Source organism: Mesoplodon densirostris, chromosome 9, assembly GCF_025265405.1.
Source record: "Mesoplodon densirostris isolate mMesDen1 chromosome 9, mMesDen1 primary haplotype, whole genome shotgun sequence".
Classification (NCBI taxonomy): Eukaryota; Metazoa; Chordata; class Mammalia; order Artiodactyla; family Ziphiidae; genus Mesoplodon; species Mesoplodon densirostris.
The window spans coordinates 10,166,578-10,191,148 of record NC_082669.1 but is presented as its reverse complement, the minus strand read 5'-3'; the positions used below and the strand labels follow the sequence as shown (position 1 = coordinate 10,191,148).

Here is a 24,571-nt window from a genome sequence, read left to right as displayed (position 1 = left end):
CAGGATGCCAGGTGGGTTCACAAGCCTCTTTTAGGAAGGCACCACTGAACTGGAGTGGGACAGAGGGTCAGTAGGCATAGCCTACCCCTTCCCCTGTCTCCAGGGAGTCTTGCAGTAAGCCCCCAAAGCTGAGCTAAATTAGAAACCTTACTTACAGGCAATAACTTTTAAAGTATGCAAATAACCTCTGTCAGGAAATGAGTGGGAGAAGTGCATTTCTCTCGGCTCCTGTTTCTCTGAGCTTTGGAAAGATAGCCATGGTGAGTCCTTGCGAATCTGTTAAGAATTTTCTTTGTTGGCTATAGTCCTGTGGGTCTCATGGACACAAGCACCATTAGGCGTTCAGAGCTAGGAGTTTTGGGGGCCCATCCCTCCATGAGAGTCTTGGGGTGACAGATGTTCAATCTAAACCCTTCACTGCTCAGGGAGAAGCTGGGTGTTGTGAGTTCCCTTCTAATTTTATGTTGCTGTGCTGAGTGTGGGGTTTATGGAGATAAAGTTCCTCAGCCTTTCCTACCCATTTGGATGCATATTACATTTGCCCAGTGCGTAGGGGGTGCTCATCTACTTTCTAGATTTATCTACTTTCTAGATGCCTTTCAGAGGGAATTGTTGTTTATAGGTGTAGATTTGGTAGGTCTGTGGGTTCAGGTGAGCTTTAGGCGTCCTATGTTGCCATCTTGGACCAGAACCTCAATAACTCACACTTTTATATTTTCAGCTGACCTCCACATTCATTGATCACTATCACCTCTCCTTCTGATTCTCAGAAAGATCTCAAACTTGTCCCCAAATATTATTTTTCTGAATGACACTTCTAGGAGTAATGGATCAGGTCAAAGACAACAAGTCATCTGTGATTTCTCCTTTTTTTTCCTCAAATCTAATCTATCAGCTTGTCCTCTTAACTCTAGCTTCAAAATATAGCCTCAAACTTACTTACTACTTACCATATGTCCAAATTACCATTACTTCTTGCCTACACTCCTGCAAAAGCTGTCTCACTTGTCTCTCTGCTTCTACTCTTGCCCTTTATCAACTTCTTTTTCTCCAAAAAGCAGTCTTCTTAAAACCGTAAATCAAATCCTTTCATGCTCTTCTTGAAATTTCTCAGAACAAAATCCAAATTTCTTATGAAGGCCTACAAAGCCTTAGGTGGTCTGCAGCCTGGCTGCCTCTCCATCTTCATCCTATATTCCTCCCCCTCCCCTCACCACTCACACTGCTCCAATAACACTAACTTTCTCTGCAACAGGTCAATGTATTACTATCTCAGGACCTCTGCACTTCCTCTTCTCTTTGTTCAAATACCTTTCCCTTTAGGTAGGTTAACCAGGTAAAAAAACAGGGTGCTGAGTTACATATGAACTTGAGATAAAAAATTATATTTTAGTATAAATGCATCTTAAATATCTCATGCATAGAAGAATGGCCTGATACATAGTAGGTGTACTGTAAGTACTTGATAAATGAGTAGTGTGTACTCCAATAAAACACTGCATATATTGATTGGTTAGAAACACTGTAAATGTAAAATATTAACTTAAAGGCTTAATTGTCACTTCACCAGGAGAGCTCCCCAGTTCTAGTTAAGTATTAATTTGATGGAATGGAAAATTAGCACACATACAAGACCCATTGATGTATTAACGTAAAATACATCCTTATGTTCTAGAAATGTTATGGAAAGAAAAATATTCTCTCTGGCTCTGCTTCCATTGTTTTTATTTTTATATTTCTAGTGGGTTTTTTTGGGGGGGGGGTTCATTTCCTCTGTGCGATGATGAGATATGTCTGTTTCAGTCTGGGAGGTGGTAGTTCAGATAACTTATTTGGAGTCCCTGAAGTCTGCACGTAGATTCACACTGAAAAATCTGTCCCTTCAGTTTCCTGATCATGTTTTCTCATGTGTTTTGCATGGGCAACCACATCTACCAAGACTTGTAATTATTATATGGAAGTAAATTATGAGATACATTCTAAAAACATTCTAAATCACAAATGCATAGATGTGGGAGAAACCTCAGCATTTTTTCTATCTTAAAGAAAGAGACCAAAATCCCACTAACACCATGACCAGAAAAATCACTCTGATTTTTAAAGATTATTGTAGTAGATAATAATAACAGATTGGTAGCTGGTTTCAGCTTAAAATAATAGTAAAGGGATACAGTGCCAACATTATATACATACGTTTTAAAATATGAGTAATTTAAAAATTTAATTTTAAAATTAAATAATTTTAAATGAGTAATTCTAAAATATGAGTAATTTTATTTGATTTCCTTCTAGGGATCTCTTTCAAAATACTCTTAGTAAAGATATCAACTAAGAATCCCTCATTCTTTTTTTTCTTTCCCATTACTACTTAAAAGAAAAAGATGTCTAAACCATAGTTATATTCATGATTTCACCCCAAGGCTTACTTTTTTAAAACCAGGTATACTAGTGAGTAAAATCCTCTTCATTTTTCTCTTAGACAAGTATTACTAAACCCTTACTCTCCCTTTCTTTCCCCAACCAGAACCTGGGGTGACTAATTGCAAACAGTAAGAGTTCAAATCACTGGTAAGAACATCCACCAAATAATAGCTAACTTTTGAACTTAGATAGGTCTATACTTACGTCACCCACAGCAGCTTCAAAGAAAATGCATATTTAAAATTATTTAGGCAGGTAGATACTACATGTAACTCTTTTAATTGGAATAAGATCCCTAACAAATAGTTTCCTACAGAGAACCTTAACACACTTACCACATTAATTCATGAGGTAAGTTTAATGTACATATGTGTATACATACCTATACACACATTTATTCTGCATATTCATTTTTCATGTACCCAGTAACGTGCATTTATCAATTATGGTTGCATAAGATAATGAACTTCCTCAATAGTACATGTTATTGGCTTGCTTTACTTTCTTCTTTGATAAACTTTAGCTTTGTTTTTCTTTACCACTTAAATCTTCAGAACCATTATTTTATTATCCCAGAAGAAATTTAGTTTTTTCTGACACTCCCTCTGCTTCTCCACTTTCCCCTCCTCTGATGAGCTCACTGCATTTATAGTAATGGCCACATCTCCATCTAGTGGTTTCCTAACCAATGAATCCCTGGACAGCAATGAAGAAAGAATACAACAAAAGTGGTCTAGTTACAACAATCATGATTCCAGACCATCAAAAAAGAAACTGCAAAACTGTAAATGGAACCCTGAATGTAAACTCAGGCCCTAAAATATCTATTCAGTCGTACTGAGTATGTAATTCAGAAATTTGTTGAAGAGTAACAAATAATGATAATCTTCGCCTAGATAATGTAAGTTATACTAAAGCACTTCACTAAGAATATCAATATCTAAAAAATCTAAAAACGCTGTTTAAACCATATCTGTTTAGAAAGGAAAAATTAGATAATAAGCTTAGAAGGTACTGAATAATGCTTAATAAAATTGAAACAGATCATTAATTTTATGTTAGCATCTTCTGAAACAAAATTGATGACCAACTCTAATAATTGTCCTTAGGGTATTTCTCTTAAATAAAAAGTAAGATATTGTGAAGCATATAAAATTATTTTCTCCACACTGACTTAATCTTTATACAAAACCTTATGAGAAATTACTGATTTTTAAATAAATATAGGAAACTGATCTGCTCTGTTCAGGATTAGAAACTTATGTAACATTTGAAAGCTGCTATTCTCGAAACAACATTACTACTGGCATTTTAATAACCTGGTTTCAGGACATTTATTATAGTGGATTTAGGGATATGGATTACTTTTTAAAATTTCAAGCCAAACGCAAAAACAAAGAAAAATTAGAGAAAGTGACTGACCATCCACACCACATGAAAACTTGCAGTAAAATGAAGATAGGAGCTGACATCATGGTACAGGCACGACTCGTTGTGCATATAAGTTGATCCTATTAATAACGGGCAAAGTAGCAAGTACAGGAAAAGGAAGGAAAACACAGAAGACATACAAGATGAGATTTCATGCAATTTGCTGGCAGTTAGCAGTTTAAGTGAGCCTCCATCCAGAGCAGATTCACAGTGACCATTGCAAATAAGCATTACCAAAATATTCCACTGCCAAAAAAACACAAGACATTATTAGCACATTAAGCTACTGAGCAAAAGTTGTACTTTCACACACACTCCACTGTATAATTTATAGGAACTTGAGTATTGGAAGTTTTTGTCTTTGTAAAATCTGCATTATGCCTTGATCAAAAAGATGATAGTTACCTATGGTGAAAATATTGGGGGTAGTGGTTTTTATATGATCTTTCAAGTGCATCTGAGTAAATTTAATCTCAGTCTTTGGTGACAAATAATTGATGAGGGAAGTTTCCCTAATGAGTGATACTACCCGTGGGCCCACAAACAACATGCTTTGGGGAATGATTTGATGTGGCCAAAGTTCCTGAAGGTATATACTAGACAGAACAACAGAAGTCCTCATATCTGGATTTCATTTAAGGCTCAGTGTAAAATGAAAAAAAATCAAGTAGCTGCAACTTTGAATCACTTTTCCCCCCAGAGAGGAATGATCAATAATAGTCCTTACAGAGATAACTGGGATTTATTGGCTAAAACATTTTGCTTTTTAAGCCTTATTCTCCATCACTGATTTTATTTCTTCTTTGCTCCACTTTATATTATCTATTTGCATGTTATGTATCTATGGAAATGCCTTATTCTTTTTTGGAACAAATGTGGCTATGTGTATTTGAGTCGATAAGTACATATCAGGTATATCTGTTCTAAATAAACAACCACCTCTAGAAATGCACATTAGTCAATAAATGACCTGACATGTTTTTAGAATAAACAGTTCCCCAGATGATAACGCTTTATGTTTGCAGGCCACTTCATGCAAAGAGACATGACAGATTGGAGAACTGAGAAATATTATTTTTAAAATTTTAGTTTTTTATAAGTGAGAAATTTTTATATGGGCTTTATGCTTGAGAGTAAAGCTTCTTAAAAATTAAAATAATTTGAAAAGCATAAAGCTGCTTCTACATACAGTAAGTCCAAATAGTGTTTATGAGAGAAAGACAGCTGACCTATAGGAAAAGTAGTAGTCATCTTAAATAACATACATTAAATATGCTTTGTAAAATTATACCAACTTAACCCTGTGTTATTGACCTGGCCTAGTTTCAAACAATATATAAAAGTAATATAATTAAGATAAATAATACATACCTAATAGGTGGCAGAATTAGAAACCATGTAAAGTACAATTACAAACTAAGGGGACGATAGTGATTTAACAGGTTTTTAAATACACTGAATGAAGACTAAACACAGAAAATGTTATAATAAAAATAACTGTTATATCTTCAGGATTGGAATATAAATGAAGGTGGGCAACTCATATACCATTAGTAACGTTTACTGTCAGTTACGGGTCATTAGAAAGTTTTAAAATCATCAGATTTGTGATCTTGGATTATTAGTAAGTTGGTCGGCATTGTGTTTGAAAGTACAATTTCTGTGGAAAGGACAGAAGAGGCAACTGTTAAGCTTATGCTAACCGTGAAAAATACTGAAATAAAAAAATCTATATACCAGCAAGTATGTCACGTTAATGAGAAACACTATGGTTATGGTTAAGACATTACACTGGAGTTAAAACTACAATTTGTCTCCTTAAATTATTGTGACCATTGAGTTATATATTTTAATACAGCAAATGTTTGGTCTTACTTACCAAGGCATTGTTATCAAAGCAGACATCAGGTCCTTTTCGGTATCTGGGTTGCTTCACCATATCACAAGGATCTGGACCATCAGCTAAAGAAACTTGTTAAGGAATATGAAGTTACTTTTTTTTTTTTACACAATTAAAAAAATACAGTGCAACACACTTATTTCGCAAAGCAAGCCAGAGAAACCGATGCCATTATTCTGGTCCCACACAACCAGTTCAAGTACTATGGGATTTAAAGTACTGAACTGCCACAAATTTTCTCCTGTCTAGGGCCTGTGTGAAGAGATCAATGCTTTACACAGCATGGTCGCTGGCACAGAAGAAGTACTCAGGAAATATCTGTACAATACAAGTGGATGAAATGTGCAAATGACACATGACAAATCCGTCTCATAAGGGAGGGCCTGGGTGCCTCCTATTTAGCAAGACAGAAATAGAAGCTAATTCCTAGTAATAAACATCAGTTCCAAACATAGGTGAGGACTATGTATTTTTCCAGAAACAGCAAAAACTAGAGGCAGTCTACCGAACCTCTGCCTGCAATGCTTCAATAGTCATTTCACTGTCATTTAGCATATTTACTACTCGAAGGCTTTTTAGCATTACTGCCATGGCAGTTCTAGCATACAACAGGATTCACCTTCCTTTTTTAAGGCTGAATAATATTCCATTGTAGGTATAGACCCCATTCAACTCCATTTGTGATGACGGGCTACTGAGAGCTTTCAAGCCACAACAATCCCTTTTCCCTTCTGTCCCACACCTGGGCGGGCTGAGAGGGAAGACTGAGTGTCCCCTCCTTTGGCACTGCCTGGAAGTTCGGGCCAACAAGCCCCAGGCAGCACTGGCAAAGGTCCAGCACGGTCCCCAACCACCATAAAACCCCGAGCCAGGTACTTCTCCCTGCCCTCTCTAGCCATTTTCAGGGCTACATGGGAACCTGCACTGCTCCCTCCACAAAGACTCAAGGTACCATATGAAGCCTTTCACATCCTCTTGGTGCACGTGTGGCATCATCAGTCTTGACATCCAAATGACATTTTGTGTGGAGGGTCCATTCTGCCTCTGTGAGGTGATCTCAGCACTCTGTGATATTTTCCTCTTTCGGGGCACGAACAACATGACGAGGTTAAAAATGCACAGCTTTAAGACGGTTTTCCATTCCAAACCTCTCCAGTGTCAAAGGATACAAGTCTGCTCTGCTTGTATGAGCAATCGTGTGTCACAGGGACAAGTCCCTTTGCTCTCAACCATTATGAATATTAAGTTGGTGTTCATAAGTTTTTCTACATGGAAGATTCTGTAAAATAAATATTTTTAAAAATCAGAAAAAATTATCATCTGAGAAAAGAATAGACGTCAAAGATTTTTACATATTAAAATGAAAGAAAATAGGACCTTTTGAAACAAAGCATCACCTACACAAACAGTAACATTGAATGATTTTAGAAGAGAAAGATGACCATGTTTGATTAACATGGACATGCTCTCTCTCAAATGAATACTAAAAAAAATCCAACAGATGTTTTAAGTGTGACCTTTGTTTCTTAAGTGATAGTCCTCAATGCAAAATAAACACCATCTAGTTGTTTCATTTTACATATTTAGGGAACTGTGGTATCTATCTATCACTGAAAATGTGCCCAAGTTGCCTTGTTGTACAGTAAAGGAAAGTAGGAGCACAAAAATGGCTCAGCATTTCCCCAAGTCACGGCAGACTGAAGTCTGGATCAGTGCCGTTCAACAAACTTTCTGTGAAGATAGAAAGGTCTTCCGCTTTAACCAGCCTGGTAAACAATTGCCACCTGAGGCTATTGAGCACCTGAAATGGTGACTGACTAGCGGGACTGAGGCACAAAATTGTAATATTAATTAACTGCAACTTGATGATTGAAATTGCCACCTGTGGCTGGTCACTACTGAGTTGGGACAACACAGGCAATAGACAGAATTATGGGCTTTGAATTCCATGCGGTGTGTTCTCCACATCTTAAGCTGCTTCTGCCTTCCACAATAAAAATGTAGATCTGTCATTAAAGGGTAATTTATTTTTCAAAGAATGGGATTTTTTTTTAACCTATTGAAGTTGGGACACAGCATAAAGTTACACAGCACAAATGTAAAAGTGATTGAACTTAATATCTTATATTGATCTTTACAGTTTAACTTAGTCACTTTTTAAAGCATATATTGCTATTCCTGAACATCAATCAATGAAAGCCCAAAGACTCTAAACTCTTTCTGATGTGCCCATTAAACATGCCACAGTTCTGTTTCCTGAAGGTGATGTCCTGATATACTAATCTCGAAACAAGATGGTCTGCTTTTTTCTGAGTACATCCCCTTTCCTCCTCCTAGGATATACAGGTTTAATAAAGTAAGTCATAAAATCATACTGACCATGTTTATTAAAAATCTGTGCTAGTTTCAGTTAAGCCCTTCCTGAAAATATATATATTTTAAACTGTTATAAACTTCTTTTCCAAATCGCCTAGCAACTACCTATTCCATCCCTGTCAGCTGCTCAAATTACCTCACCTCCTCATCTTTCCTCTTTTCCCTGTTAACATTTCTTCTAGAATAAGCTGTCCTCAGCTACCGAAAACAAAGTGTCCCAACACTGTGCCTTTCTGCTCCGTTCTCAGGGATCCTGTGACATGGATTATCCCGTTCCTTTCAAAACTTCAAGAATCTCCCACCTTGCCTTTCTCTCTCTCATTACAACAAAATTCAACCTCTCCATCTCTTCCAACATTTTTTCAGGAGGTTTTATGGGCGGTGATGACTAACATTAACCTTGATTTTAGGAAATGATATGTTCTCCTAGTTCTTTCAGTTTCAACTCAAAGATACATTCAATTCTAAATTTAAGTGAAGACTACAAGTAAAACTTACTAGCCAAGAATATTTTTGCTAACCTGTTTCGTAAATATAATTAATTCTAATCTTATCAGAGAAAATAATCTCTGAAACTATCTCTACATTAGAAAAATTTTAATGTGGATTCTTCTAGACAAAATATAACACAATCAAATTCCTCTATGTTCTGCCTAAAAGTGGGTGTAATTTTTTTGATCACGCAATTATTACAGCTGAAGGGATTACAACTTATCAGAGTTAGAATTAATTTTAAAAACCTTCAGAGAAACTGAAGAGCTCTGATTATTTTCAACTTAAAGCAGTTATTCAGATCTCTCGCACTCAAAAGACAACCTCCGTTATTTTCTGTGACGGTTATGAAAGTGAATACAATTTCTTAGTCAAACAGGACTAGTCCAGAAATGAAGAAACAAATTACCTGGAACAGTTTCCACAGTCTAATACACCGCTGAATGATTTACTGTCATTATCGAAGAAATATTGGGTTTGTTCGGTAATGCAGCTCTGCTTTGACAGAGAGGCTGTGAAGTCGTCATCTTCCATCTCAACTGTGGGGAAAATAAAGAGCATCACCATGAGGGGACACTTCGGTCGGTCTCCCAGAGCCTTCATTTCTCACAGAGCAAAACAAATGTATGAGGGCAGGCACCTCAACTGGCTTGTTTACTCCGTGTGGCGTGTGGCGTAGTGGCAGCCCTTAAAGATGCCCAATAACTATCAATAGAATAAATGAATTTGAATACATTTGAGTTTGAATACAGCTGCAAAACAGAGGCCAATGTGACCTAGGAATGTTTCTAAGGCAGTAGGAAAGTTCTGACAAAAAGATTTCAACCTACAAAAGTGTTAAATGGACGATCTCTCTCTCTCTCTCACACACACGCACTTTCTGAGTTTTGAACTCGGAGCATCCAAAAAGAAAATGTTAATTATTATGACAGTATCTGAGCATTTACATACCTGCCTCAAGAAGTCGTGGAAAGGTCAAACTCAAGAGAAACTGCTGTAGAATAGACCTGAATTTTAAATATGAAAAAGTATTGATATTTTCCTTCATAAATTAACAAAAACCAGAGTATTTTGGCATGTACACAAACACGTTTCTTTTTCATCTTTTTGGAAAAAGTTGAGAATTTGCTAATAGAAAGTTGAGGAGCATTTTTATATAAGTATTTCTTAAATTATGCAAGACATTGTCAATTCCCTTCTGTAAAAGAAGTCATGAAGTCAGATGTGTTCAGGACCCAGTGAGGGACACATACGTGTCAAGACACCTAATACAAAATCAGAGCAAGGAGAAGTGATAACTCTAAGAGGAAGAATGTCATCATTCTGGTGCGTAGTTTTCACACTCAAGGTTTTCTCCTTATTTTAGTTATTAAAGCTCTGTGGTAGGAAAAAAAAAAAAACCAAAACAAAAATGACTTTGTACCATGGGTTTACGAACTATTTACAATATAGAACATATTTGTAAATACATAATGTGGCATTCATGAAATACAATAGACATATATATAGGGCATATGGCATGTTTCAGTTTTACAATAAATGACAATTGAACCAAATATCAGTAAAAACTCATCTGGAACTGAGTTTAGTTAAAACAAAAGTTGGGGGGAAGGCTGAGGAGGGGGAAGGTTCTGGCCAGAAAATAGCATAAAGACAATCAAGTATTTCAGGATGCCTATGAGCTTCAGAAAACCTAGGTAAATGCATATACAAATGTCATTGTCAGAACAGAAAGCACCCTTTTTCACAATTTTTTTTTAGGAAGAATTGGATTTTTAATCTAACATCTTTGCTATTTTAATAAAGTGGCATAATCATTTAATTTTCGCTGGGAAAGCCACAACATCAAGTGAACATTATAGATTAAACCTAGACAATACCGTAGGGTAATGATACAAAAGAGAGAGAGATAGGGAGGGAGGGAGGGAGGGAGGGAGAGAATGGACCCAGACACAACAGAAGGATTAGTTACTTGACTGATCAGAGCCAAACAGTGACAAATTTGATCTTCCAGACTTTCCACAGTGCCTCAATAAGCAGTTTAAATGTCTTCTTTTCATAGATGGCAGGATATAGGTAAGAGGGGAAGGAGGGAGGAAGGATAGAACCAGTGAAAAGAAAGAATTAGATCCATTTCAGGAACATGATGCCAGCCTTTGTAAGAAAAATGAAGAGGTAGAAAGATAAGTCATCATGTCATGAATTTCATGGATGAAGACATTTAACTCGCATAATGAAGGCAATAAATAGTAACTTTTTATAGATCAATATGCCTAAAATGTAAGAATTGAGTATAATATAAAAAAAAAAATGAAAAGACTTTCAACAGATCCATAGATAAAAGAAGCCCCTGAAAAGGCCGAAGTGTGCCTGAGCATAATAGTGTTTTCATTTAAAAAGCTGAATAACTGTAACGGTTTTACAGTGATCATTAAGAAAAAATACTTATGAATATTACCAAGATGTGCTGTAGGAAATGAAAAAACTAGTTCCCATAATAATTATCTACATGTCCATCCTTCCATCACATTCTTTACTATTTCACAACATTTTTCTCTCAATACCAATAAAACTACAATTTTGACTTACCAGGCAGCAGCAGTGGCCCACCAGCCAATGTGTAATATGTCTGCTATTGATGGCTATAAAATAGAATAAAAAAGTATTGCATTAATCTACGCTGAGTGTCCCTCTGAGAGAACGGAAGGGTGAGTTGCATATTATTACTGACCACGTATGCTGAGCGATGCCCTGCTCCTTGTTTTGGTGCAGCTCCAGGCTCACACACTGACTGATAATCATAAGATTTATTATAAGCATAAACTGATATATTAACCAGGTGTCTCATCAAACTTGGATCAATCTCTCCAAAAAATCTTCCAATCTGGTACAGAAAAAAATAAAGTTTCAAATGTAAGCCAAATATTAACACCTGAGCCAGTACAAACAAAAGAAATGATACAAAGAAACAGAACTAAAACTATTGAGGGGCTTGAAAACAAAAGCAAGTAATAAACCAGTATATGATACTCTGAAAGAACTCCAGTGAGATTAGGTATTTGCATTTCTGAATGGCTCCCTGTGCTATCTGGAAGGAACGGACATTTTACTAAGCCTTAAGTCACAATCCAATAAGAGAAATGGTGAAACTAGAAAAAGAAACTTGTAGGGACTGTGCTGAACTGGAGTGAGTCCCATCTATAGGGACAACCTCTAGCTCACCAATTCCAACCCATAAATATTGTAATTTAGGAAAACTGTCCAGTATTGAGAGATCATTTTTGTTTGTTTTTTAAAGAGAAGCCAGATATACAGATTCAGAAATGAATTAGTTGGCAATTAATTCTACTTTGTTTAAAATCCTGTGTAAACCAAAGAACCTAACTGTTGCCAATTTCCAAATTTCAGGTTAGAATTTTCATCTGTTTCAAACCAGCTATGTATTAGGACTGACATTATCAACTGATTAATATGTGAACATTTTCTAAATTTCTGAGAGATCAAAAATAAAAAGTTCATATGATGTTAAAATCCTTAGCTCTATGTTTTAATGGTAACCGTACCAGAAAGTAAACTCAGCTAACAAATATAAGGAAAACTAGTTTTAGGATGCATTTCTTAATGGTTTATATTACCTTAAGAACTTCAATTATCAATTCTTATAGTGGTGTGAAGGAGTTCTGTAATGTTGATCAGGGAAACACACTTTGGAAACGCTACTCCTTGTCACTTTAGGTACAAACCTGGTTAGTGTAATCGTCATGATTTGCCATCAGAAGAAACCCACCGTCATCTAGAATCACACAATCCATTACCTAGCAAAACAAAAATGACAGTTAATACACTTTTTTTTTTTTTTTTTTTTTTTTTTTGCGGTACACGGGCCTCTCACTGTTGTGGCCTCTCCCCTTGCAGGGCACAGGCTCCGGATGCGCAGGCTCAGCGGCCATGGCTCACGGGCCCAGCCGCTCCGCAGCATGTGGGATCCTCCCGGACTGGGGCACGAACTCGTGTCCCCTGCATCGGCAGGCGGACTCTCCACCACTGCGCCACCAGGGAAGCCCAGTTAATACACTTTTTTTGGAAGGTTAGGTTACATAATCATTACTCCATTATATAGATGATTATAACAATAAAAATACGAGAAAAACTTAGATAACTGTATCTCCTCTTGAACATATATGCTCAGGAGATTCTGATGAAATAAATTAAGGGCATGCATATAGATTGCTGTCAAACCATCAAGGCTTGAAATTCCACTACGATCTGTCCAGTTAAAATTGTCAACTCAGGGACTTCCCTGGTGGTGCAGTGGTTAAGAATTGCCCGCCAATGCAGGGGAACATGGGTTTGAGCCCTGGTCTGGGAAGATCGCACATGCCACGGAGCAACTAAGCCACAACTACTGAGCCCACACGCCTCAACTACTGAAGCCCATGCACCTAGAGCCCATGCTCCACAACAAGAGAAGCCACTGCACCACAATGAAGAGTAGCCCCTGCTTGCTGCAACTAAAGAAAGCCTGCGCGCAGCAATGAAGACCCAACGCAGACCAAAAAAAAAAAAAAGTCAACTCAGTCTGAACGAAAACATAAGAACAAATCAGAAATAATCTTTTCGCCACCACACTGTCATCTAAATGAACCAGGAAACTGGATAAGCCAAAACATTTAATAATGTACAATTATTATTTTAAACACATAAGGTTTTGACAAGAAAGACATTAATAAAAATCCATTTGGGGCACTATTCATCACAGACTTTAAAAAGCAGCAGCATGAGGTTATTTATAACTATTTTATACTAAAAATATTTGATTGGATAATTTGAGATGTAAAAGCAGGAAGCAAGACAAAAAAATGCCTCTGACAGAGGAAAAATAATCATATATCCTAAAGTATTCCCATCCAGTTTAAATTATGTTTAAATGCATGAATCAATTTAATAATTTTTATTGTATAAAATCACAAAAACATTGTTTTCAGATTTGGGGATGTAATGCATTCTATTTTTTCTAATATGGAAGGAGCTTGCTAAAACCTTTGCTCTAAAAACAGCTGATACATAGTCTATGTAAAATGGATGTTACAAAAATAATTAAAATTACTGGCTTATGATTTCACAAGACTAGGAGTGATAAAATGATATAAAACCCCTGCTTCCTTTGGAAATATATAGACATACATAAGAGGACTGAAAGAAAATGGTGGAATTCGTCATTCTTATTCATTATATGAATAATTTATCTAGTATCATTCTTACAGCATCTTCAGCTTGGAACAAAGCAAGTTGACATTTGCTTTTTCAATTTCTCAAACAGAAATGGAAGTAATAGAAGACAATGTAAAATCCAATCCAGGCAAGTAAAACTATGTAATACCAAGGTTTAGTTAAAAAAACTTTCTCACCACTATAAACACAGTGAAAAATTCAGATAAAGTGCAAAAGATGAGGGAAGATTGCACTGATAATCAATAAATATGCTTCAATTAGAAACTCTGGTCAGAAACAAATTTGTATTTATATGTACAAAAGAATCTAACACAATTGAGACTGAAGTGAATACAGTCTATATTGATATAGCTTATTAATGAATAGTTTTAAATGCTTCTAATGTTTAAGGTTAGGAATTAAAAGCATATAATTCAAATTCTTATCTATGATTTAGTTCACAATTCCATACAATATTTTTTTAGCATTTGACTAAATCTTCCTGCATCTTTCTTTATCATTAGAGTCTTAGAGTAACACAAAAAATTGTACTTAAAAATTCAATTTTAAAGAGTTTTCTTACATCACTGTTTCTTTTACAGTCACAAACTGGACCAGCACACTGAAAGACAGAAATACAGTTATCACCTCATATTATCTTTCTAGTTGGATTTTAATTATATCATTTTAATTATTACCATATTATAATTAGAAATTTTATAATAATTAGTATAAAAGATTAAACAATAGTCTAGTCAATAGCTTTATCTTTACAAATTAGAAAATATCAGCCAATAAATATTTAAACTAGCATTTTAAACTATAATACTGAAATATTTTTCTTTTATTATTTATTAGTTGACTAAACAAAAAATTCTTTGAAAAAATGGGAATTCATAATTCTGCTTCAATGTAGTAGCATCGAAAATTTATTTTGTCACTGTATAAGACTTTGTTTTCTAAGATCAGTAAATGTAGCATAAGAATTTTTTAAAAAGTTATCTTACCGGATCCCTGATTGATGTTTTGGTGAAATTCTCTATCCAGGAATTTACATCAATTTTAATTCCAACAACTGAAACAATCATGTAAAGAAAAACTGACACATACATTTAAAATATGTAGCTATAATTCTCATTTATCTTTCCTCTCACATTTAAAAATTTCTGAGCAGGCAAATGTAAGTTTCTTAAGGTTAAAAAAATCTGTTTAATTGCAGATATACATTGAAAAGCTGATTCAAATTCATTTAAAAGGTGGCAAATTTAATTAGCTACAATATAATTTCTAGGGTATGATAATTTAAATAATTTATATTCAATTTAATGCTATTTTATAATGTTTATTACAGACATATTTCTTGGGGTTTTCATTAAGAAGTAATACTAATAGCTCTTAAACTGTTATATAAACTTCATTTATACACACATTTATTTACTATAACCTGGTCAATTAATAAAGGAGTCTTAAAAAAATGAGTGTCAGGAATAGCTTTATAAATATGAGGTCATTCAATTGGTGGGTTTTAAGAGGCTTCCTTAATCTGACCAGTGCATGCAGTAGGTGCTTAAGAAATGTTTGCTGAGAATATACAATGGAGAAAAGACAGCCTCTTCAATAAGTGGTGCTGGGAAAACTGGACAGCTACATGTAAAAGAATGATATTGGAACACTCCCTAACACCATACACAAAAATAAACTCAAAATGGATTAAAGAGCTAAATGTAAGGCCAGAAACTATCAAACTCTTAGAGGAAAACATAGGCAGAACACTCTATGACATAAATCACAGCAAGATCCTTTTTGACCCACCTCCTACAGAAATGGAAATAAAAACAAAAATAAACAAATGGGACCTAATGAAACTTCAAAGCTTTTGCACAGCAAAGGAAACCATAAACGAGATGAAAAGACAACTCTCAAAATGGAAGAAAATATTTGCAAACAAAGCAACTGTCCAAGGATTAATCTCCAAAATATACAAGCAGCCCATGCAGCTCAATATCAAAAAAAAACAAACAACCCAATCCAAAAATGAGCAGAAGACCTAAATAGACATTTCTCCAAAGAAGATATATAGATTGCCAACAAACACATGAAAGGGTGCTCAACATCACTAATCATTAGAGAAATGCAAATCAAAACTACATGAGGTATCACCTCACACTGGTCAGAATGGCCATCATCAAAAAATCTAGAAACAATAAATGCTGGAGAGGGTGTGGAGAAAAGGGAACCCTCTTGCACTGTTGGTGGGAATGTGAATTGATACAGCCACTATGGAGAACAGTATGGAGGTTCCTTAAAAAACTACAAATAGAACTACCACACGACCCAGCAATCCCACTACTGGGCATATACCTGAGAAAACCATAATTCAAAAAGAGTCATGTACCACAATTTTCACTGCAGCTCTATTTACAATAGCCAGGACATGGAAACAACCTAAGTGTCCATCAACAGATGAATGGATAAAGAAGATGTGGCACATACATACGATGGAATATTACTCAGCCATAAAAAGAAATGAAATTGAGTTATTTGTAATGAGGTGGATAGACCTAGAGACTGCCATACAGAGTGAAGCAAGTGAGAAAGAGGAAAACAAATACCATATGTTAACACATATATATGGAATCTAAAAAAAAAAAATGGTTCTGAAGAACCTAGGGGCAGGACAGGAATAAAGATGCAGATGTAGAGAATGGACTTGAGGATACGGGGAGGGGGAAGGATAAGCTGGGACAAAGTGAGAGAGTGGCATGGACATATATACACTACCAAATGTAAAATAGATAGCTAGTGGGAAGCAGTCGCATAGCACAGGGAGATCAGCTCAGTGCTTTGTGACTAGCTAGAAGGGTGGGATAGGGTGGGTAGGAGGGAGGGAGACACAAGGGGGAAGAGATATGGGGATATATGTATATGTATAACTGATTCACTGTGTTATAAAGTAGAAACTTACATACCATTGTAAAGCAATTATACTCCAATAAAGATGTTAAAAAAATTAAAAAAAGAAAAAAACAAAGAAATGCTTGCTGAAGTGTGAATAAATGAGTGGATGAGTAGGTAGGTGAGTAGGTGGCACATGAATGAGTGATTGAGAGAATAAGATTGAATGAGTAAATGAGCAATTGAGAGAATGAAGGAAGGAGTGAATGAGTTGCTGAGTGAATGATGGAGTGAATGTATGCAGTTCAACCACTGGGGGGTGAAATTGCCCTCAAGAGCAGAAAGGAGTTTATCTACCTTCTCAATCTGGCCTATTTTTTCTAAAATTAAAACAATACTGAATTATATATATATATTTTAACTTTTACTGCATCTGTTCATTCCAGCCCACTTCTAATTCCCACTGATGCTCAGTTTTATGAACTTTTTCATTTGCTTGATTTCTTTTGCCAAAAGACTCATTATTCTATATATTTTATTGTAAGTTTTTTTTTAATAGATCCCTACCTAATTATTTTTAACAGATACACCGTATAGATATGCCACAATTTATCTTTTCCCCCAATGATGGAAACTTAACTTTTCATGTTTAAATTATTACAAATATTCACATCCATATCCATATCTACTTTTGTATATTTGAAATGCTTTATAGGATAGACTTCTGAGTGGAATTGCTGGATCAATCCAGCATTTAGAATTTTGATATACAACACGAAACTGACTCCCTAAATTTATGTCAAGAGTGTATAAACATACACGCTTCTTTGACAACTCCTCAACTCTTATTTTATCCCCAATCTCATAGGTAACTAATTGTATTTCATTTTATTTTTCAAATTTGACTTTATTTTCATTAAAGCTTTCTGATAGCCTTCCTGATAAGCAGTGCCAGTTGATAATATAAACAGTAGGTCACATTTAATTTTGGTTGTGTTTATGTGTACAATATATGTGCTTACCTGCAGGTTTAAGAAGTTTTCCTTGGATGTATATTTCTACAGCTTTGCTTACCATAATTCCTGATTCATAAGCACCAGGTCCGCTTTCTAAAAAAAAAAGGAAAAATAGACCTATCTAGATGAATCAAATAATATTAAATTTCTTTTAATAGGTACAGGTGGATACTATTTTACTTAAATGTTCTGGCATAAATATGTTATCAAGAAGTGGTCAGGGCTTCCCAGGTGGCGCAGTGGTTGAGAGTCCACCTGCCGATGCAGGGGACACGGGTTCGTGCCCTGGTCCGGGAAGACCCCACATGCCGTGGAGTGGCTGGGCCCATGAGCCATGGCCGCTGAGCCTGTGCGTCCGGAAGTGGTCTCCTCTTCCCTTTTCTTCCTTTTTATAGCAGGCTAATTAGAGTGTCCAGGAATTGGTTTGCATTAATTGACTTTGGAATGAGAATTACTCAGCTTGGCTGCATCACTCTCACAATAAAGGATGCACACCAAATCCCTACTTTATGACACTATAATACTGGGGAGGCTGCTGAAGTAAAGCAGAAAGATTGTTCTTAGATTCACAAAACTGCTGTGAAACTGTAAAAGATACATATTCCAGGAAAAAAACTGAAATTCTCTGAACTTCAGTTTCCCCATTTGTGAAAATAGTGATGGTAGAACCAACCCCCAGAAAGGATGAAAGATTAAATTAGAAAGTTTTAGGGAAAGAACCCAATAAAGTATTTTAAAATATAGGCTATCATTAATTTTTATAAATGTTATGCAACACATACCGATTAAAGAGCAAACTGATTAATTACATTTTTAAAATTCATTAAACATTCTTAAATATATTTGCAGTTTGTGAAATGAGGGATGATCTATATGTGTTTCAATGTATTACGCATGCCTGTAGATATGCTGTCTTTACATTACTGGGTGGCTGATTTCTTGTAGATGCATTTTACTTCCTCAACTAAATGGATGCTTCTGTCCTTCCAATGTCATGCATATGGTATATGCTTAATGATGACTCTTCTGAGCAAATAACATAAAATATATTGCTTGTGTGGGGGGAAGCAGGTAGTAGCAATGATTTATTTTTTAAAAAGGAATTGCGATGGCTGAATTCTAAAGCAATACTTACTGTTAAAGTACGGAGCAGTGAAAACATAGTTCTCGTTATCAAGACTTCTTTTATAAAAGCTGTCCTCGTATGTTTCTGGGTTTTCTTGCCAATTTTCTCCAGCCCTAAGGAGGAAATGGGTCATCATTTTTATTCTTTAATCTACTCGATAACTTACTTTTCCCTTTGTGGACACCACTGAACTTTACAGATATGTCTGTATCTCAGGTTATGTCTAAGGAAGTTAGTGGTAATTGATGGTGTAAATGACATTCACTACTAAGCAACAGATCTGCTTAGAATTAAACTAAGGAGCAGAAAAAGCTGACGTCTAGTTTTACTCTGCCAATTACTAGCCAGGTAGTTATAGACAAGTCAGTTAATAAGTCAATTAATATTAATAAGCCTACACAGCCCACTTTATGGACTCTTCTGAAGATAAACACAGATAAAATCCATAGAACAGTGAAAACAATGAAGTGCTATGCAAATATTGGCAATCGACATATTTGTAATAACCATTATGTTCATTTAACCAGGTTAGCTTATGTCTATGAAGAGAGAAATCTCTTTGATAACCTCTTCAGTGTTGTAATATATATGAGAAGCAAAAACATCATTGAAGAATTATAATAGCATTTTTGAAAGAAATGGAGTATTTTAATAATTAAGTACTTTTGGTAAATTCCACTTTAACTACTAATAATGATCAGTTTCTCTGAAGAATGGCATCCTTATACAGTAAGGTGCAGATCCCTGGAGTAGCCCTTTGTAATCTAGTCATTTTCACAGATGCTGTTTGAACTTACTCTTTGGGATAAACTCTGGTAATCCCACCATCGGTCACAACAAAGCGTGCTTTCACTCCCTTGCTGGAACAGAAGACAAAAGAAGGTAATTTTCACTCAACTTCTTCTTTGTAGGGTATTAGTTTAGGTGTTGGTGGTACAAAGAGAAACAGAATGAGTTCCTGAGATAAAGGAAGCTGAAGTAAATGTATCAATAGATGTAAACTATGTTTTAATAAAACATAGTTTTCAGATATTTCTTAAAATATCTAAGAAATAGTTAAAGGGAAGATGCTTAAGGAAGACATTTCATAAGAAATAAGGAGATAGCTGCATGCTGAAGATGGAATGGGAGCTAACACAGATGACAGGAAGACATCACATGTAAAGAAAAGAGCACACATAAGGGAAAGCTAGTGAAGGGTGGTAGTATTTGGTGTAATAAAAGTGTAAGGAATGAGGTGAGAAACAACAGGAGGTAAAGTTGCAAGTATAAGCTTCTGAAGAATGGTCAGCTCATGAGTGATCATGAAATCCATGCTGGAGAGGCTGCTTCACCTTCACCCTGAAGTTAGGGCTGCGTTTTAAAAGTGAGACTCTGGAAAGTATGAGTTACATGGAGAACAGCCTGGGGCCCGTGGGCAGAGGAATTGGAAGCCCTAAAGGCAGAGACATCAGCTGCTGTGATTTCTTAGAAATGGAAAACAATTAGAACCCTGGGTATGAAGAAGAGAGGAAAACATTTTAGAAACAATATTTAGCACTTGGTGGTTGACTGGAAATGGGGCGGAGAAGAGCCTGGAAACGAGAACCATCGTCAGATTTCTCCCTGTCTTGACTGGCTGTAGGGCAGAGCTATTAGAAAGCTAACTGAACATTCACTAGAAGCCCTAGTTTACCACCAACACTGAGACACACGCAAGCACACCTATTTAATTTGATTATTCACATTGTAGCGTATACATGCGTAAAGCTGAGTAATGGTAGATGTTAGTCCTGACACACAGCCACAAATGAAAATTCAAGTTGTCAACAACTGCAAAATGGTTTTCTTGGGAAACGGTTATTAAAGATAAATAATAAACTTTAAATTTGAGACCTATTTTCCAAAAATTTCCCAGAGAGAAGCTAAACTGAAATACAGAATATATATCTTTTATTAATAAGACAAACACTTACATGTTTTTCTGCTTACTCCAGTAATTTTGGACAAGTTCATTTGTAAAGCCGGCATCCAGCAAGACTCTATTAATCAAGTCCGTATTGCCTAACACAGAAGGAAAGCCTCAATTACACCCACATAGTTTAATTAGGATAGTAATGAAACAAACATTTTCTATTTCCAGAAGCAATTTAGAGTGGATAGTATTTCTATGAATTTAAAAATGTAACCTTATTAATTTTCTACATTTTTTATATTGTTCCTCTTCCATTTTTCAGGATATGGACAAAATTCGAAGTGGAAAAAACAATTCTAAATGAGGCAAATTATTTTGTAAATGCTATCAAAAAGATAAGGATTCCAAAGTATCATAATTTCACAGACAATTTATAATTGTCTAAATATAAAACTATATAATACATATAGGGTTTTCTTTGTTTTCTGTTTTGGGGCCAAGGAACAGAATAACTTATCAGAGACCAGCACTGCTCCAAGACCAGCTTTGGGAATCTGTTGGTACTGATGAAAGGGTACGGGCTTCAGGCTGTCACTTCTGGAGTAACTGAAGAGAGTATTAGCCCAGGTTTAAAGGTAATAGAGGGAAGAGATGACGAGGACCAAGGATCAGTGAATACACTCTCTTAAACAAAAGATGCTGCCTTCTTCCCTTTCTCTTGGCTTCTCTGCTCTAAGCCCATAAAGCTCTGAAATAACCTACAAGTACCAACGGAAACTTCACACTTCTGATTTCATTTTATTCAGATACAGAATATATGGTCTTACTTAATATTGTATTACCACAAGGGTTGGGGGTGGCACAGGCTAGAAAACATTTTAGTTCCTTTTAATTATTTTACCTCAATGTATCTTTCACTCAAGATTAAAGGATCAATTTAATCCATATTTTAGACTTCATTTCAATTCCTTCTAGGAACTTTTATTACATTGTTTTAGAAACAATCACTATAAAAATAATCCTTTTGGAAAGTGAGTGATATATTTTAATTCTTAAATCATTTTAGGTAAAACAAAAGAGACCATTGTTTTAATTTGTAATATAAATCAATGTTGCAAGTAATTTCATAGTTTGATTCATATTTTCATTATGCTCTAAGCCTAAAATCAATCTTGAAATCTGTCTCCTGCAGCTGGTTACATGCAATAAATAGATTAGTATTAAGCTTTACCATTTTATACATATACACTTTTCATTTTTACTTTAATTCAAAAATAAAGAAGAATATGAAGAAGACAACCACTCTACAGCATTCACATTTAGGGAGGTTAATAAGTTAACTTAAACAGTAGGTGAGAATTGTAATTTTACTGATGGATTAAGTACTTTTATAAAGCAAAGTTAAACTTGACTGTACCTCTTTAAAAGAAAACCATTTAGGACAGTTACATTTCAGTCACTGATATCTACTTTTAGAGTTGGTTTTACAGATTATTGATAACATGAGGTAAAGTATGATTGAGAAAAATCTATAACACTGTCAGAGGAAAATAGAAATTATTTCAGAGCTATTAACTCTTTTATAATAAACCATCTAGTAAGTTCTCAATTTTTTATATAATCATCTCAAACATTTCCCATAGAATTATAGGGGAGGCAGAAAATTAATTGAAATGAAGGAAGAGACTAAAGAACATAACACTATGGATATTAGCGCCATTTTACTAAAAGTATTTTCTTTAAACATTTGTACTTCTCTGAGACGAGACATCCAATTAAAGGAGTATTCAATAATTTTATTATTTCAGTTCTCTCTTGGAAATAAATAATAACACTGTAAAGGTTCTGCTCAGAATGAGCTCACACTGAGCAGAAAGTTTTGAAATCATGCGTGTTCAGGCATGATCAATGCAGACTTCACCCACCCATGACAGGTTTCCAGAGTGGCTCTTTCGAGCAACCGGCTAACTCGTCTTAGAGGTGCTCAGTAGTTATTTCTTACGAGATAAATATAAGTTTGAGAGACAGCTTTAAGAAGGGATTTTCCTTTTTTATAACTGAGGATGCTTTATTTAACCCTTCCTGATAGCAGGAGAAATAGCTTTTAAGAAGAAAAGAAAAAGAGAGAAGAAGGACGAGGGAGAGCAGAAGGGAGAAGATGGAAGAAGGAGAAAGAGAACAAACAAGTCATTTATGTGTACTTTTATCTTCAAGTTATATTTACTAAGGTAATTTTTCCAGGCAGTTGGTTTTTCTCTCTTATTTCCCAAGTATACTGCCTTTTCTCCTGATTGTACTTTTTAATAAATAGGGTAATGTTAGGAAGAAAAAAACAGTTAAGATTTTTAAATGTTTTAAGAGCCCAGAATCCACAAATCTCTATGGGTTTCAGAGTATAAATGATGAAAATTTCTCTGAAAGACAAATAAAATTGTTAAAAACTAACTACTAAAATGTATCCATTCTAACTTGATTGACTTCATAAAATGGGAAATTATAGATGCATATTTTTTAAGAGTAAAGTTAACTGTGATCAACATAAACCCCCATTGTTATGTCTCTATTTGTACTTTGTTTTTATGCTATCTATGTTAAAACTCATTATATAAATAACGATTAACATGTGTTTTCCTCTGCATAGAGGAAAGAACAATGCAATAAAGAACCTTCCAAAGATCATTCCAAAGTAAATTTCCCAAATTTGAGGGGAACAAGGTAAGCATATACTACTTACATCTAACCATTTGCAAGTATTGAATACCTGGCTTTGAACACTGGATTTTAATAATAACAGAATGAAATTTCTGTAATATATAAAAAAAATAAGGGTCAAATTGTTACCATTAAAACTTCAAAAAGTAAATAAATAAACCAGCATACCAACAAAGTAAATTGAACCACAATTTGACTACTTTGGATATAACCACAGTGAAGCAATTATTGCAAATAATGCATACTTACATGATGGGTTGTTTGGAGTTTTTCTATCAATAAGCTCATTAAAATTTAAAAGAAATTCGGTGTTATTATCTGATATTTTAAGACCATTGCAGTAATCTCTGAAAAAAATATTTTAGGATATTAGGTGTTAAAATCACAACTTTACAAAAATGTACACAGTGAGCATAGGTAGTGAAAACACTTAATTTTTAAACTTTTTACTAGCTGCGTGACTTTAAAAGTTGTTGAATTCTGGTTATCTCCATTTCCTCATCCTTATAATGGAATAATACTTTAATGTCTAGTGGTCAGGATTATATATTATATATTAATATATATTAACCATTTGAACTCTGGACAGAAGGTGCCCAATGTGTTGGCTTCTGTTACACCTACTGTACTATTGTCATTTTATGCTGTAGGTTAGCAATTTACATATAGAAATTAAGACTGAGAAATTTAAAGATATCTATTTATCAAATATCTACAATAAACCCACTGTGTTAACGTTTTTTTTTTGAGAAGTTACTATTTAAAAAAATCGAGTAAAATAAAGTGGCATTGATTTAGTTATTTGCACATATCTGTAATTACTGACTTAAGAGAAGACAATAATGTATGTCTCTGCATTCAGCTGACTGCAAGATTGTTTTGGCACATGAAAAAAGTAAGTGCTCACACAGATCATCAGTTGGAAAGGAGAATTATGTTAATAATCTTTTCAGATAATTGTGGGTGTTCTTTTTTTTGAGTAACACACTAAAACTTGATTATCTGCAATTTCTTGATTCGTAATTTGTGATATGGAATCTGAAACAATACCAATGAACATTTTGTACTCTGTTATATTAAAATTCAATGCACGATCT

At 34.9% G+C, this 24,571-nt stretch overlaps 1 protein-coding gene across 3 annotated transcripts in view; it reads right to left on the bottom strand.

Moving 5' to 3' along the window:
- The window catches only part of CACNA2D1 (calcium voltage-gated channel auxiliary subunit alpha2delta 1), a 505,032-nt gene that overhangs the window by 13,798 nt on the left and 466,663 nt on the right, over positions 1–24,571 (bottom strand). For all 3 annotated transcript variants that reach the window (XM_060107477.1, XM_060107475.1, XM_060107476.1), the window contains 14 exons: positions 23,724–23,821; positions 20,824–20,911; positions 19,666–19,728; positions 18,878–18,981; positions 17,749–17,835; positions 14,839–14,906; positions 14,415–14,453; positions 12,364–12,435; positions 11,352–11,504; positions 11,210–11,262; positions 9,572–9,627; positions 9,030–9,159; positions 6,922–7,031; positions 5,732–5,814 (listed from right to left, as the gene is read on the bottom strand). In XM_060107477.1, coding sequence (XP_059963460.1) covers positions 5,732–5,814; positions 6,922–7,031; positions 9,030–9,159; positions 9,572–9,627; positions 11,210–11,262; positions 11,352–11,504; positions 12,364–12,435; positions 14,415–14,453; positions 14,839–14,906; positions 17,749–17,835; positions 18,878–18,981; positions 19,666–19,728; positions 20,824–20,911; positions 23,724–23,821 — 1,204 coding nt within the window. The remainder of the gene's footprint in view (positions 1–5,731; positions 5,815–6,921; positions 7,032–9,029; positions 9,160–9,571; positions 9,628–11,209; positions 11,263–11,351; positions 11,505–12,363; positions 12,436–14,414; positions 14,454–14,838; positions 14,907–17,748; positions 17,836–18,877; positions 18,982–19,665; positions 19,729–20,823; positions 20,912–23,723; positions 23,822–24,571) is intronic.